Source organism: Vitis vinifera, chromosome 18 (genome assembly GCF_030704535.1).
Source record: "Vitis vinifera cultivar Pinot Noir 40024 chromosome 18, ASM3070453v1".
Lineage (NCBI taxonomy): Eukaryota > Viridiplantae > Streptophyta > Magnoliopsida > Vitales > Vitaceae > Vitis > Vitis vinifera.
Genome location: NC_081822.1, coordinates 25,752,643 through 25,766,708, shown reverse-complemented (window position 1 = coordinate 25,766,708; position 14,066 = coordinate 25,752,643). Strand labels below are relative to the sequence as shown.

The 14,066-nt window shown below is 38.9% G+C and overlaps 1 protein-coding gene across 2 annotated transcripts in view; it reads left to right on the top strand.

Moving 5' to 3' along the window:
- Positions 1-14,066, top strand: part of LOC100251493 (DExH-box ATP-dependent RNA helicase DExH3) — a 75,892-nt gene that overhangs the window by 36,957 nt on the left and 24,869 nt on the right. For both annotated transcript variants that reach the window (XM_002269751.5, XM_010666899.3), the window contains exons 10-12: positions 205-477; positions 9,458-9,652; positions 10,189-10,392. In XM_002269751.5, coding sequence (XP_002269787.1) covers positions 205-477; positions 9,458-9,652; positions 10,189-10,392 — 672 coding nt within the window. The remainder of the gene's footprint in view (positions 1-204; positions 478-9,457; positions 9,653-10,188; positions 10,393-14,066) is intronic.

The following is a 14,066-nucleotide window of genomic DNA, read 5'->3' as shown; positions in this document are numbered from 1 at the left end:
AGATTCATTTGTAATTTTTTTTTTCATATTGTTCTAATTGAGGGCCCAGGCAGAAATTCAGAATTCTCCCACTCCCTAGTATTTCTTATTATGAAGGAAAACAATTAAAAAAGGCTGTATGCTGTAATTAATTTTTTTTTTTTAATTTTATTTTACAATACAAGTGGTGTAATGGGGTTTTGAATATATTTTTTTTTTGGACAGGATGCTCTTACTAAGTCAAGCTTTGAGAATTATAGCTCTGGAGTACGTGATTCGCTGTCATGTTGGACGCCTGATTGCATGGGATTTAATCTTATTGAGGCAGTTTTATGCCACATATGTCGGAAAGAACGGCCAGGTGCTGTGTTAGTATTCATGACAGGTTGGGAGGACATTAGTTGTTTGAGGGATCAAATTAGAGCTCATCCCCTCCTAGGGGATCCTAATAGAGTTCTGCTGCTTACGTGCCATGGTTCAATGGCAACTTCTGAACAGGTAAGAATGTTTCCTATTCTATTCCTGTAATCAAGGATTTTAATTTTGAGAAATTTCCTCAAGCTTTGGTCTTCCGTTTTTTATTGTAAAATATATCGTGTCAGTCTTAAAGAAAAACCAGCAAATTGAATCATCTTCTAGGCTGATTTGGTCTATGAAGCTTTCGAAATAGATCCATCAAGTAGGGCAAACATATGAGCTGGTCATCAATGTGTTTACTACTTGCCATTAAGAGCTATTTAAAGGGGGGAAAAAAAAGAAATCATTTGTGATTATGATTATTGCTTCTGATTAAAAATGGAATTCATTTAATTTTCCTTTGGCAGTCAAGTTGTTAAAAATTGTAAAACTTTTTCGTCTGTCAACTATTTTCTTCTTGAATTAGCATTACAGATGGCAACTATTGGTGTCATCATTTTCCCCATAATGAGTATATTATCACATTCTCTCTCTCCGTCTCTATCTCCATACCTGTCTCTGTTTCTGTCTCTGTCTCTTGCTTTCCATCTCTCTTAGTTTCTTTCTCTCTCTCATATACATGGATTTAATATTCCATAAGCCTATTTGTAACATCCTGTGTAGAAGTTTAGGCATCTTCTAAAACCATGCAGTAACTTTCATGTTGGAGTAGGTTGTGGTATGCATTAATCCATTGATTCTAAAGTGGTTTGGCTGGGAAATGTGGGTTGGCACAAATTTAATCATAGTTTAAGTTTAGAAACCCTTTCTTTAGAGGTTTTTATGAAAGTGCATATATAGAAAGGGGTGCCAAAAGAGTGCCCCTAAGCATATAGGAAATATACATCGGTTGCCTAAAGGCAGAGCCAAAAGCAAGGAGGGGTTGCAACAAACAACACCAACCCTTACCTAGAACCCAACCAATCAAAGAAGTTGATTAAAGACAAAGACCATCATCTATAAACACCTTAGTTCAAGATCACAAATTACAAACAAGAGAGTTCTTCAGCCTTTGGTATGATAGCTCCTCATTTTCAAAAGCAATTCTATTTCTTTCCTTCCAAACTTTTCACAAGATACATAAGGGGGCAACCAACATCTATTAAAGACAAAGACCATCATCTATTCCTTTTTGCGTTTCTTACTCTTGAAGGAACCATGCCAACCAAAAAAGGTCTCTCTAAACTGTGTTGGGAAGGACTCAAGACACGCCAAAGAGAGCAATCATAGAACCCTAATCTTTCAACAATGAACAAGATTGTGGTCAATGGGTTCTTCTTTGTTGTGGCAAAGGAAACATTTATTTGCTAAGGACCACCCCCTCCTCTGAACCTAATCCAAAGTTAAGACCTTTCCCCATGTCACCTTCTAAGCGAAAAAACTCACCTTAAGAGGCACGCAGGATCTCCAAATGACACTCATTGGAAAAGGGACTCAATCTCTTGACTCTAGAGCAAGATAAAGAGTTTTGACAAAAAAGTTTCTGCTCTTTGACTTTGTCCAAAGCACCTTATCTTCCACATCCCTAATCACCATCTTCTCTTGAATTCTCAAAAGGAACTACTCCACAATTTTCATCTCCTAATCATTGAAAGACCGAGAGAAACAAGGGTTCCAATTGCTTTCTTCAACCGAATAGTCCTAAACATCTGCCATTCATGCCTCTTTTGAAACAATCAAGGCAAATATAGAAGGGAAAGTAACACACAACGGATCATCTCCACACCACTTATTCTTCCAAAATCTTACCCTTTGACCATTACCCATTATGAATGAAATTTTACTACTTAAAAGGTCCCAATCCTTCCTTATGGCTTTTTATAACCCAACACCATACCCCTCCTGCATTGCATGAGAGCGCCACCCCCTTCTTCTCAATATTTCCCCTTGATGACTTGTTCTCAAAGTGCTCCCTTTTCATTAACAAACACCAACACCATCTACAAAGGAGGGTGCTATTGAGTGCTGAAAGACCCAAACCACCTTTCCTTTTATCTAAACAAACAACCATCCACCTAAGTAAGGTTTCCGAGTGAGAGCCCTCCAAGCCCATAGAAAGTCCCTCTGAATTTGCTTTAACCTTAATTTGACCTACCTTGGCATGCACAACAAAGGCATAAAGTAAATAGATATATTAGAAAAGGTGCTTCGAACTAGAGTAATTCTCCCTTATTTAGGAATATATTGTTTTTTCCACATGCTAACCTTTTGCAAATCTTCTCCTCTATCCCTTTCCAAGCTGTCATGGATTTAAACAAGGCACCCAAAGGAAGGCCCAAGTAAGAAGAAGGGAGGGCGCCCACCTTACAACCATACTCTAAGGACAAGTCTTGTAAGTTCTCCACCCTCCCCATTGGTAATAACTCTCTTTTATCCAATTTAATTCTCAACCTTGAAATGACCTCGAACCACATTATCAACCAACCTAAAAAAACCATCTAATCTTGTGAAACCTCATAAGAAACAACAGTATCATCAACAAATAACAAATGAGAGATTTGAACCCCTGCACCACCCTTTCCCCTTATCCTACAACCCAATAAAAACCTCCACTCAAGCCCTCTTAATAAGGTAACTAAGAACCTTTATAGCGTTCACGAATAAACAGGGTAAGAGAGGATCCCCTTGCCTCGAATTTTCCAAAGAGGATAATTCAACAGTTTATGTTCTACAATTGGTGTTGGACTTTGTGAGAGAATGTGAGAGGTTGTGTGAGAATGGCTGCGAGGGGAGGCCGATGTTGGTTTGTATTGGACTCAAAGTCCTTTCATATTTTTGTAGAGGTGGGTGGGGGGGAAGTTGGGACCATAGTTGTGAAAGGCGCGCCTAGGCTCGGGGTGGCGCGACGCCACCCTCCGGCGCCTCGCTTGAAGGCAGGCGACTCCCCTTCACGAAGGTGCCGCTTAGGCATGCAAGGCGCGACGCGATCGCCTGACTTGCCTCCTACCAGGTATGCCCTCCTTCTCCTTTTTCTGTTGGGTTGCAGAGGGTTGGGCTAAGCCCTATTTTTTTTTTTTTTTTTATTTTGTGGGTCCAAAATAGCGTCGTTTTGGCCTGTTTTTTTTTTTAAAGGAACAGGCCAAAACAACGTCATTTTGGAGCCTGTTCCTTTAAAAAAAAAAAAACAGGCCAAAACGACGCCGTTTTGGACTGTTCCTCCCTTCCAGCACCCTTTTCTAGTCTTTCTCAACCCGAGACCACTCCCAATCGTGCCCTAGCCTCAGCCGTGCTGGAAAATAGGGGAAAAATAGAGGGAAAATAGGGTGCGCCTCACTTCACTAAAGCCCGCGCCTTAGGTGTGCCTTGTGCCTCAGGCTCCAGGACTACTTTGCGCCTTAGTGCGCCTCGAGCCTTTTAAAACTATAGTTGGGACACATTATTGTGGAAAGAGCAGAGGTCTTTTAGCTTGGATTAGGTTCAAGGATTGGAGTCTATGGTGCTTGTTGGAAGGGGTGGAAGCTTGCTTCAGAGATGAAGACTTGGTGAGGTGGAGTAAAGCTTGGTAGGAGGGTGGGAGGAAGTTCAAGTTGAAGCGTTGTTTGAATGGAGTAGGGAGGTTTTTGTTTTGCTTTTTGTGGCTGAGGAGATGAAGAGATTTTCATTGATCTTCCATGAAGGGAGGGGCCTCCATGAGGGGTGGTCCACTATAGCAGAGAAGTTTTGTTTTTCTAGGATTTGCCTCCTTAGCTGAGGCTAAGAGAGCCGTATCCTCTATAGAAGTATAGATTTTGGAACTTAATGCAAATGTGGCTAGGAAGGAGTAAGGACTTGGGTGTGGTGGGATAAGCTATTCGACTTCAGATTGGGGAGAGTGAGGTGAAGTGTTGGGAGGAACAATTGCATTGGTGTTTGGTAGGGTGGTTTGGAGAGGTTTCAAACTTGTCATTGGAGGTAGTCTCATTGAATAGTTTCATGACTAATATTTGGTCTTGAAAGGGGAGAGGAGGAAAGGGGGAGGAGGGGGAGGGAGGGAGGTGAAGATCTCAATTTTTGGGGGAACCTTTTGTTTGATTTTGAAGATAGTTTTGAGGCTGAGAGGGTGCTAGCAAGAGGTTCAAGAAAGCTTAAGGTGAAAGTTTTGCATTTGGAATGGACTCTTAAGGTTGGGTGTTTGCTTAAGGGGGGTTTCGCTAAGGAAGTATGGGTGAGAGTGTTGGGACTCCCTTTGCATATGTGAAGTCAGGAGTTGCTTAAGAAGCTAGGGGACGTTTGTGGAGGTTTTGTTGTTGTGGAAGAAGACGTAACTCTTTTGTCTCATCTATAGTGGGTGAGGATTCTAGTAAAGTTTGATGGGAGAGCCATGCCCAACTCGTTGATAGTGGTAGTGGGGTTCTTCAATTTTTCCATTTAGTTGTGGTTGGTAGCTCCACACAGTTTTTCGGTGGTGGTTCTGAGAAGCAGTTGCAGTGAGTCTTGCAAGTTGGAGGAAAGGGGTGATGCAAAGGATGATTCACACGTCAGAGTGGGAGTGGGAAAAGAAGTGCATCCTTGATGGTCTACAGACGTTGACTTATTGCCTTAGTGGCAGGCCATATCAAGTAGGTGAGAGTGCAACTTTTTGTTTTGCAAAAGCTGTAGGAGAGGGGTGAAAACCTAGGTGGCGGTGAGAGGAGTACAACTGGTGACGGGAGGGACTGTTTGGATGATCCTTGCTTTAAAGGAGGCCATGGTGGGCTGAGTTTGGGACCTAAAAAGTTTGGGCTAACAGGGGCTCAATGGGGCCTAGGAACCTAGAGGCCGTGTTTTTGAGGCTTGAGACCCAAGTGGGCATGTTGTTTCAAAGGCCATTTTGGATAATAGTTGTGAACGTGGGAGAAGGGTTAAGTGTAGGCCAAGCTAAGGAAAAGACAAGTTTGACTATTGTGGGGGTCTTAAGGGAGGGTCGTGTGTCAATGGACTTGTTTGGGGGAGAGGTGGGCTCATTAGGGCTTCTCAAAGGGAGTAGGTTTTCTATAAAGGCTCATGCGATTGAGCAATGGAGATGCGATAGTGTCGTGGGAGAGAGGAAGGAGTCGTTGCCAGCATCGGTGATGGCATGTTCCTGTGTTGCGATCATTGACGAAGCCCTCTTAGTGGAGGTGAACAGGTTTTCTAGCTCTTCTTCCCCTCTCCTTTGGGGTCTTTAAGCTCAAGAGATGTTGCTTCAAGATGATAATTTGTTAGAGTTTTGGGGAGTGCTGTGAATGGTACTTTGGGAAAGGAGTTGGTAGGTAAGATCGAGGAGTTGGAGCCCTCAAAGGCTTTGGAGCTTGGTTCTGATTTAGTGGGGGAGGATCTTGTTAGCCTTCCTAGTAAGTTGGTCAATTTCAGCAACTACTTAGGGATGCCAGTTGCGGGATGTGAAAAAGAGATCAACTCCCTTTTGAGCCTGTTGAGGAAATTGGAGTCTAGAAAAGGGCATGAGGTTAAAGTCTTAGGGAGAAAGAGGATTCTTCCTTCGTCATTCTGTTTTGAGAGGGAAATATGAAAACTAGAGTGCTTGATTAATTATAAGAGTTCTCCTCTCACTAGCAGGGGAATGAGAAGGATCACCGGGGAGTGACCACTCACTTTGTGAGATTGTTGTCTTGCTTTCAGTTTTTGGTGAGGGAAATGGGTTGCATCTAGGTTTAGGGGGATTTGTGTTGTGTTTCTGGGGTCTTTTTATGTTTTTGGGTTCTCTTGATAGTGTCAGTACAACTCTCTTGGGGGTTGGTCAATGTAAGGGTGGTTGGTGATTGCTTTCTTGCTTGCCTTGTGGCCTTTTTTATATACTCCGCGTGTACTTTATTGCACCATTTTGCAAGCGTTTTTAATATATTCTCTTTATTTACTTATAAAAGAAAAGGATCCTTTTGCCTCAAATCCTTAGAGTTTTGAAAAAAGCCAGATAGTGTGCCATTGACAAGGGAGAACCTTGCTGTAGAAATGCACCACTTTATCCAACCAATCCACTTCTTTCCAAAATCCATCTTTTGTACAACCAAAAGCTGGAAGTTTCAATATACATGACCATAAGCCTTATGGATGTCAAGCTTGCAAAGAACACTACAATCATTACTTTTCAATATTGAGTCAATGACTTCTTTAGCAATAAACACCGCATCCAATATTTGTCTGCCCCTCATAAAGGCATTTTGGGACTTGGAAACCATTTTACCTATCACCTTCTCTAGTCTAATGGCTAGCACTTTGGCCATCAACTTATAAATTCCACCAATAAACTAATAGTCTTAAAATTGCTAAGGCCTTCAGCTCCCTTTTTTTTTTTTTAGAATTAAAACCAGAAAAGTTGCATTCAAGCTCTCTAAAAATTTGCCCTGCTTGTAGAATTCTTTCAAAAACTTGTCACCTCGTCCTTGACAAATTCCCAACTAAACTATCAGAATGCCATAGAGAAGCCATCAAGATTTGACACTCCCTTAAGGTCCAAAAGGGCGAACAAGACCTCTTCAATTGAGAATGACTCCTCTAGCCTTGCAACATCTTGTTCTCCTATCCATCAAAAGATAAACCATTAATGCTAGGTCTCTACTCCTCAGGATTAGCCAAAAGATTTTGAAAGGCTTGAACCACCCCGTCTTTGATTTCATTCTCTTTTGAAAACCGAGTTCCATTTATTTTAATCTTGTCCAAAAAGTTCCTATTATGAGCATTAACCGTCTTATGGAAAAGGCTAGTGTTTCTGTCGCCCTCTTGCAAGCACACTTCCCTTGATTTTTCTCTCTAGGAAATGTCCTTCAGAGGGACCCATTTTTTGAAATCCTCTTTTGCCTCCTTTCTGGTTTCCACCTCCTCCACCTTCAAGGTGTTAAACCTATCCTTTGAATCCTAAAAAGCCACTTGTTGCATAGCCATCTCCTTTCTAACATCTTCTTTGTCAAGCACTTCTTTGTTCCAAATTTTCAAGTTGGACTTCAAAACTTTCAATTTTATTTCCAGAATAAAGTTGAAGGATCCACTAAAATAAAACCCCTACTGGTAGCTTTTTAGCAACCCTTTAAAGCCCTCCTCCTTCAACCTCATATTTTCAGATTTGAAAGGAGTAGGGCCTCTCCTTAGCCCTCCCACATCCTATAAAATGGGGAAATGATCAGACACCGGCCTAGGTAATACGCACTACACAATCCCACTAAAGTGACGCTCCCAATCCTCAAATACCAAGAATACGTAGCTTGATTGTTCAAACCACCCCTTCAAGTAAAAGCCCCCTTATTGGAAAGGAAGGTCTCTTAGTTCCAAGTCCTCAATGACCTCTAAGAATCTCCTCATGGTTAAGGACAACCTGCGTTCTCTACTATGTTTGCTTGGATATCTAATCATGTTAAAATCATCTCCAATGCACTAGGGGTCATTGCATAACCCCTAATGGCCCCTAGATCATCCTAGAAACTCTCTACCTCTCTTCAACGTAAGGCTCTACACCCTTGTAAAAATCGAAAAGAAACCATCCTTGCAATTTTTAAACTGGCATGATATCAAACATTGACCCACTTTGATTCCAATCAACTCAAAACCCAGTTATCTCAAAACACTAAAACCCCTCTTGTTGCACCCCTCAAATTCACCACTCCCCAATCTAATCATTTGCCCACTCCTAGACTTCGCACCAAACTAGTAGATATTTCTTGAATTTTAGTTTCATGCAAACAAACTAAGTCCACCTTTCGTGATCTAATCATTGGCTTAACTACATTCCTTTTATCACAGTCATTGACCCTTCTCACATTCCAGGTTAAAATTCTTAATTTCATTTGTAACCCGATACACAAGCCCCCCTTACTCTGCCAAGCCCGCTCTCCCTGCCTATTTCATTGTAATTCACTGAACACTCTAGTTTTTTTAGTTCTCTTTTAAACCTTGAAGACACAGAAATAGTCCTCCTTTTGCCTTACTCTCTCCTCGTTTTCATCCTCTTAAGAAGGCTCAAAATCTCCCCCTGGAACCCCTCTGTTGGCATACGTAAGAAATTGCTAAACTTAGGTAGACAATTGGAGGACCAACAATTTGAAAGGCCCCACTTTCCCTCAATGGACCAACAACTCTCATGAACACTCTAATAATTGGTAGAACTCAAATTTAATAAGCGTAAGTGTTCAAACAAACCATGAGACTTGGAATATCAAGTTTACAAAAGTTCTTTTATTTACTTTTATTTTTAATTTCAAGGACTTGTTTTGAAGTTTGAGATCTCGATTGACATATTCATTGTCTATTTCTAGTTTGTTGGTGGAATTTTTGTATTTTTGGCAAAAAATAAGGGATCTTATCTTTTGGTCACTTTATATCAAACAAAAGGATAACTCATTGTGAAACCATGGTTTGAATAGTTTAGGAGGAGCTGGAATAACCTGTTAAAACAGAAAAAATGCTGTGAGATGGATGTGAATCAGGAGATTCAGAACAAAACTGAGTGCTTGAATAAGGGGTGCTTGTCTCTTTAACATAGCACATGGCTGACCTCTGTTGGTTAACTTTTTCGTTATTTTGTATAAATTGAAGTAAGATGCTCTTATTTGATGTGTAAAGAATGCGCCTTACCCTTTACTGTGTGTACCCCTAAATTTAGTGAAAATATTTGGTGAGGTTTGTGTGCTTATATTTCCTTTCATTTTTCACTGCCTAACAAGCAGTTGTGGTTGTGCTTGATTTTAGTTTTCAGAAAACTGTGATGGTCAGAATAGGGGAGAAAGATATAATGTGCTTGAACTTGAAACCAAAATATGGGGAGCTTTTGTCTGAGTTTCTTGAATGAAAAGAAAATTAAAATAAATTTATAATTATTTGGGTTTTTCCCCTCTATCTTTTTATATTTTATTTTTTTTATTATTGTTATGGTTTCTAAAAAATGGAAATCGCTTGGAAGCTTCTTCTACTGTATGACTAATATTTACTTTGGGCAAGGGGTTCGATGCCACCTTAGCCACGTTCCATGCTGCTTACAACTTACAATTCTAGTATCCCTTGTGGTATGTTATTGGCATTTGATTCCCAGGGCTGCAAATGCAGATTATTATTGATTATTTTCTCCGGTCATTTGCAGAAACTCATATTTGAGAAGCCGCCTCCTAATGTACGTAAGATAGTTCTTGCAACAAATATGGCAGAAGCAAGCATTACAATCAATGATGTAGTTTTTGTTGTTGACTGTGGGAAAGCAAAAGAAACCACCTATGATGCCTTGAATAATACCCCTTGTCTACTGCCATCTTGGATATCACAAGCTTCTGCCCGACAAGTGAGTACCTTGTATCCTATACATGCCTTACTGAGACAAAGACTCATAACATGTATTGCTATTTTATCATTTAAAAGAAAATGCTTTGTTCTATGCTATCCATTAAAAGCATGGTTACAATCCAAATCCTTTAATAAAAAATTTATCAGTTGTTCAAATTGAGGGATGGTTCTCTCTTGAACTTTTCTGCATTTGGATTATATTCTTCTTTAAAAATCATGTGGATGGGCATGCACATTCGTAAGTGGTGGGTATTTTATTTGCTTGCTCAAACTTCTTTGCTCGATCTGGGTCCTGTATGGCATGCTAACTATTTCATTGATGCTTAGTTAGGTATGGTTTATATGAGTGTTGAACTAGTTTGAGAAGTTGTTATACATGGTAGGCAGGAATGTGGGACATCTCATTCAATGCTTTTGTGCTGTCATAGCACTGTCATTGCCTTCTCTGATGCATCTTTACTTTCTGCTTTACCTCCTATCTGTCATAATTTTTTATGCAAATATCCATCATAATGTGTGATACCTGGGTTACAGAGAAGAGGTAGGGCTGGTCGTGTGCAGCCAGGGGAATGTTACCACCTATACCCCTCATGTGTTTATGAAGCTTTTTCTGAATATCAACTTCCTGAACTGCTGAGAACTCCTTTGAATTCTCTATGCTTGCAAATAAAAAGTCTTCAGGTTGGGAGTATTGGAGAATTCTTATCAGCTGCACTGCAGCCACCAGAACCATTGGCTGTAAGTAATTTTGCTAATTTGAGTCTTTGGTTGGCATTTTACTGGTCATGGATTACGGTACATATATATTGTTAATGGATATGTTATTGTTCTGAGCACCTTTTGGAGCTCCAGCCTATCATTCATATCAGCATATGCTTATCATACTGATCGGCAAAAGCAATCAGCCATGCTGTATGCTGCTGTGATGAGAGTAATCCATTCCTGCTAAAATTAATTGCAAAAAAAAAAAAAAAAGAAGATAAAAAAAGAGTAGTTATGATATATCTGAAGCAAGAAATGAATGTAAAAGAGTCTAGGGTTAATAATCATGTTCTTTTATTACTCCAAATTCCGTCAACCTAAAAGGTTTAGAATGCAAAACAACATTATCACAAGTTTTTCAGCCAGTCAATCACATTGTCAGGCACCTTAATACCCTTAAACATTGAATATGTGGTTTTCCACCCTTCTGCCACTAAGCTACCTTGTCAAGCATCTCTTATGTTGAACAGATGAACAACCCCATTGCATCTCTAATGGATGGATTCAAGTTGAAAGGTAATGATGAGCTGTCATTTTTTGAATTTCTCTAAATAATGTAAAGTGCATAGTTTTAAAAGGTGCAAGGCGCACCTAAGGTGCTGAAGTCTCCTATAGCTTAGGCACAAGGCACAACACAAGGTGTGTGTCTTAGTGAAGTAAAACGTGGCCTAAAATGCTTATTAATTTTATAAAATATGATTCAAAATCTATTCCAATCAATAAAAAAATTAAGATTCCAAACATTTAAAAGAAGCATTTAACAAAAAAGTAATGAAATTATATAAATTTCAATATACAATTAGTAATTTCAAGAATAAAAGTGTTTAAAAAGGAAAAAAAAAAGTAGACGAGGGACGTGTATTGACAAGCGAGGCACTGCAACTAGAAAGTGATTGTGCCTTGGGCCTAGCTGTGCGTTAAGCACGCCTTTTAATACTATGCTAAAGAGAGAGATTGTTAAACTTGGATGTGTTCTCCACCACTGAGATTTCCTTTTTCAATGAATAGCACTTTTCATACAACTCCATTATGTAATCTGCTGATAAGAATTACTTCCTTTCTTTGCCACATGAGAGCCAACCACTGAGACTCCTTTTTTCAATGAATGACACTTTTCGTATAACTCCATTATGTAATCTGCCAATTCAAATTACTTCCTTTCTTTGCCATCATGTGTGTTCATGTGCTAATTTTTAACTTGCCTTACAGAATATGTTGCTCCTCAACCCTTTTACCACTGAATTCCAGAAACCTTCAACTTAAACTTCTCAAACATCACCTTTCTGTTTTCATTGATATGTTCTCACCAACTAGTTCTCCAAGTTTGCTTCCTATTTCAAATAATCCTTAGCATACTTCTTTCCAAAAGTATCAGCATCTACAAGTTTGATTCCTCCTCCATCAAAATCAAGTGCACACATTAGGCTCTCTTGCCATCCACTTTTCTCCTTGTTATCTCTGTGTTAGCATCATGAAAGAGATTTTCGTCTTCTCAAAAGCTTCATCTTCAAGAGTACCTTCAGATACGTCCTAAGGGTGGTGGTTTCCTTTAGGGATCTCAATGCAAGAAACAGTTGGATTGTTAGTATTGTGCTCAAAAACTTGAATCAATTTCCTTGGAAGGCTGTAGATTAAATTTTACGACTTTTGTTTGTCATATTGTGTTATTATTTATGATGTATCCTTTTTTCCTTTTTCCTATTTTTTGGGAGGTTCTATGATGGGTAAATAAACCTTTTAATGCCATGTCTCTTCATTTCTATATCCTTTTTTCAGTTGGAGGGATTTCTATTGCTAGGCTCTTTTCTTCATGTCTTTCCCCTTCATAGGAATTTCTTAGATTGAGGAACTGAAGATTTTTTAAATCTCTTTCTGTCTTTGCTTGTTGTTTTCCCTTCTCCTAGAAATTCTGATGAAAAATGTTGGACCTTGGGACCTAGTGGTCTTTTCTCTTATAAATCTTTGTTCCAGGCCCTTTAGAGTTGAATGCCTTTCCTTCTTCCCTAAGGCAAACTCGTATGAAACTCTACAACTTCCTCAAAATTATTTAAGAGTTCTCAAAGGGAACAAATTTTGGCTAACTGTTGTAGTAGAAATAATTACTTGTGTCTCAAAGTAGCAAAAATGTTGATCGTCTTCAATTTACTAGTGGAGGGGATTTAGTAAACAATCTTATCTGGGGCTTTAGTGGTTATAGATGGACTTGGAGATATGCCAGTTGGATGTCGAAGATCGTGGACTTTGACAAGGGCTTGGTTTGCTATTTATCATGGAACCCAAGGTGAGTTAATGAAGAAACCAATAAGGCTAACCAAGAGAGGGGCCTCTTCTATTGATGATTTTATTGAGGATCTTGCAGCCCCTAAGAAGCATTGCATAAGAGCTCGAGTTCTTACGATGTTTCTTAGGGGCTATGATACTTGGACTTTTCAACTTCACCCAACAATACTTGTGTCAAACATGACATGCCATGGTGTGGTTGTAGAATCCTTGTTGGATACTCCCACTTTGGAGGGTTCCACTTTAGCTGTTTGTTTGAGAGCCATTCACATTAAAAGTATCACCTGACTCTCACATGACTACTTAAAAACCCCCCTAATAACAATCCATAAAAACTAGAATAAAGTGAAAGAAAATGTACCAAACAAAATGATTATTTAAAGATCCTAGTGGACTAAGCTAAGTTTATCGGTGGGCATGCTTTGCTTCATAGGCTTTGGGATGCATTATAGAGAATTAATATGGTGGAATTCTTATCCTTCTTCTCTACAAATCCTCACTTTTTCCTAACATATATACTTTATTATTAGAAAAAGGGATTGATGTAGTCAATCCCAAGTATTCTTTGAATTCCTTAACTTGGATGCATTTACTTGGATGGTATTTAGTTATTTAACTAGTTCTCATACAATCATAAGAAATCATATGCTAGAGATGTGGATAAAAAGTCACAGTCAACTTTGATCAAAACCATCCAGATCAGATCCACATATTATGAAGTTGGTGTGCTTGTTAATTATGTGAACAAATAATTCAAGAATGATTGAGTTCAAACTTCACCTTACCATTCATATACAACATCCTTAATCAACTTTAGTTGACTAGAAAATGGACAAGTCATTGTTGACTTCTTGTGGATTTCTCCATACATATACCCACACATAGCATTTCAGGACCAAGTTACGCTTGATGTGAAACTTCTTAGCTTTTGAAAGTCTACCATTGGATAATAAATTCTATTGATGCCTATCATACTTCTGAAATACCAAATCCATAAGGGTTATTTACTTCATCATTCATGAAGAATGACATAAAAGGGAGTCTTTATCTTTCCTTGGATTCTAGTGTTTATATCACTTTTGAAATTAGGAGAGTCATTGGCTCCACATGATTTTGAGAAAACTCATTCCTCCAATATGGATAATGGGTTTCTTTAAGGCCCTCCAAGGAAATTGATTTTGTTTCCTCAATGAATGAAACTTGGGAAAAAGTGCCTTTGCCAAATTGAGGTAAGGAGACATTTGATTATGTTAAGACATTAATTGATATAATGATAGTAAGAATTACTAGTCTATTTTTAAAAAATTAAAAATTATGGCATAATGATATATGAATATTAAAGAGTTATTATCATTATTTTAATTGGCATA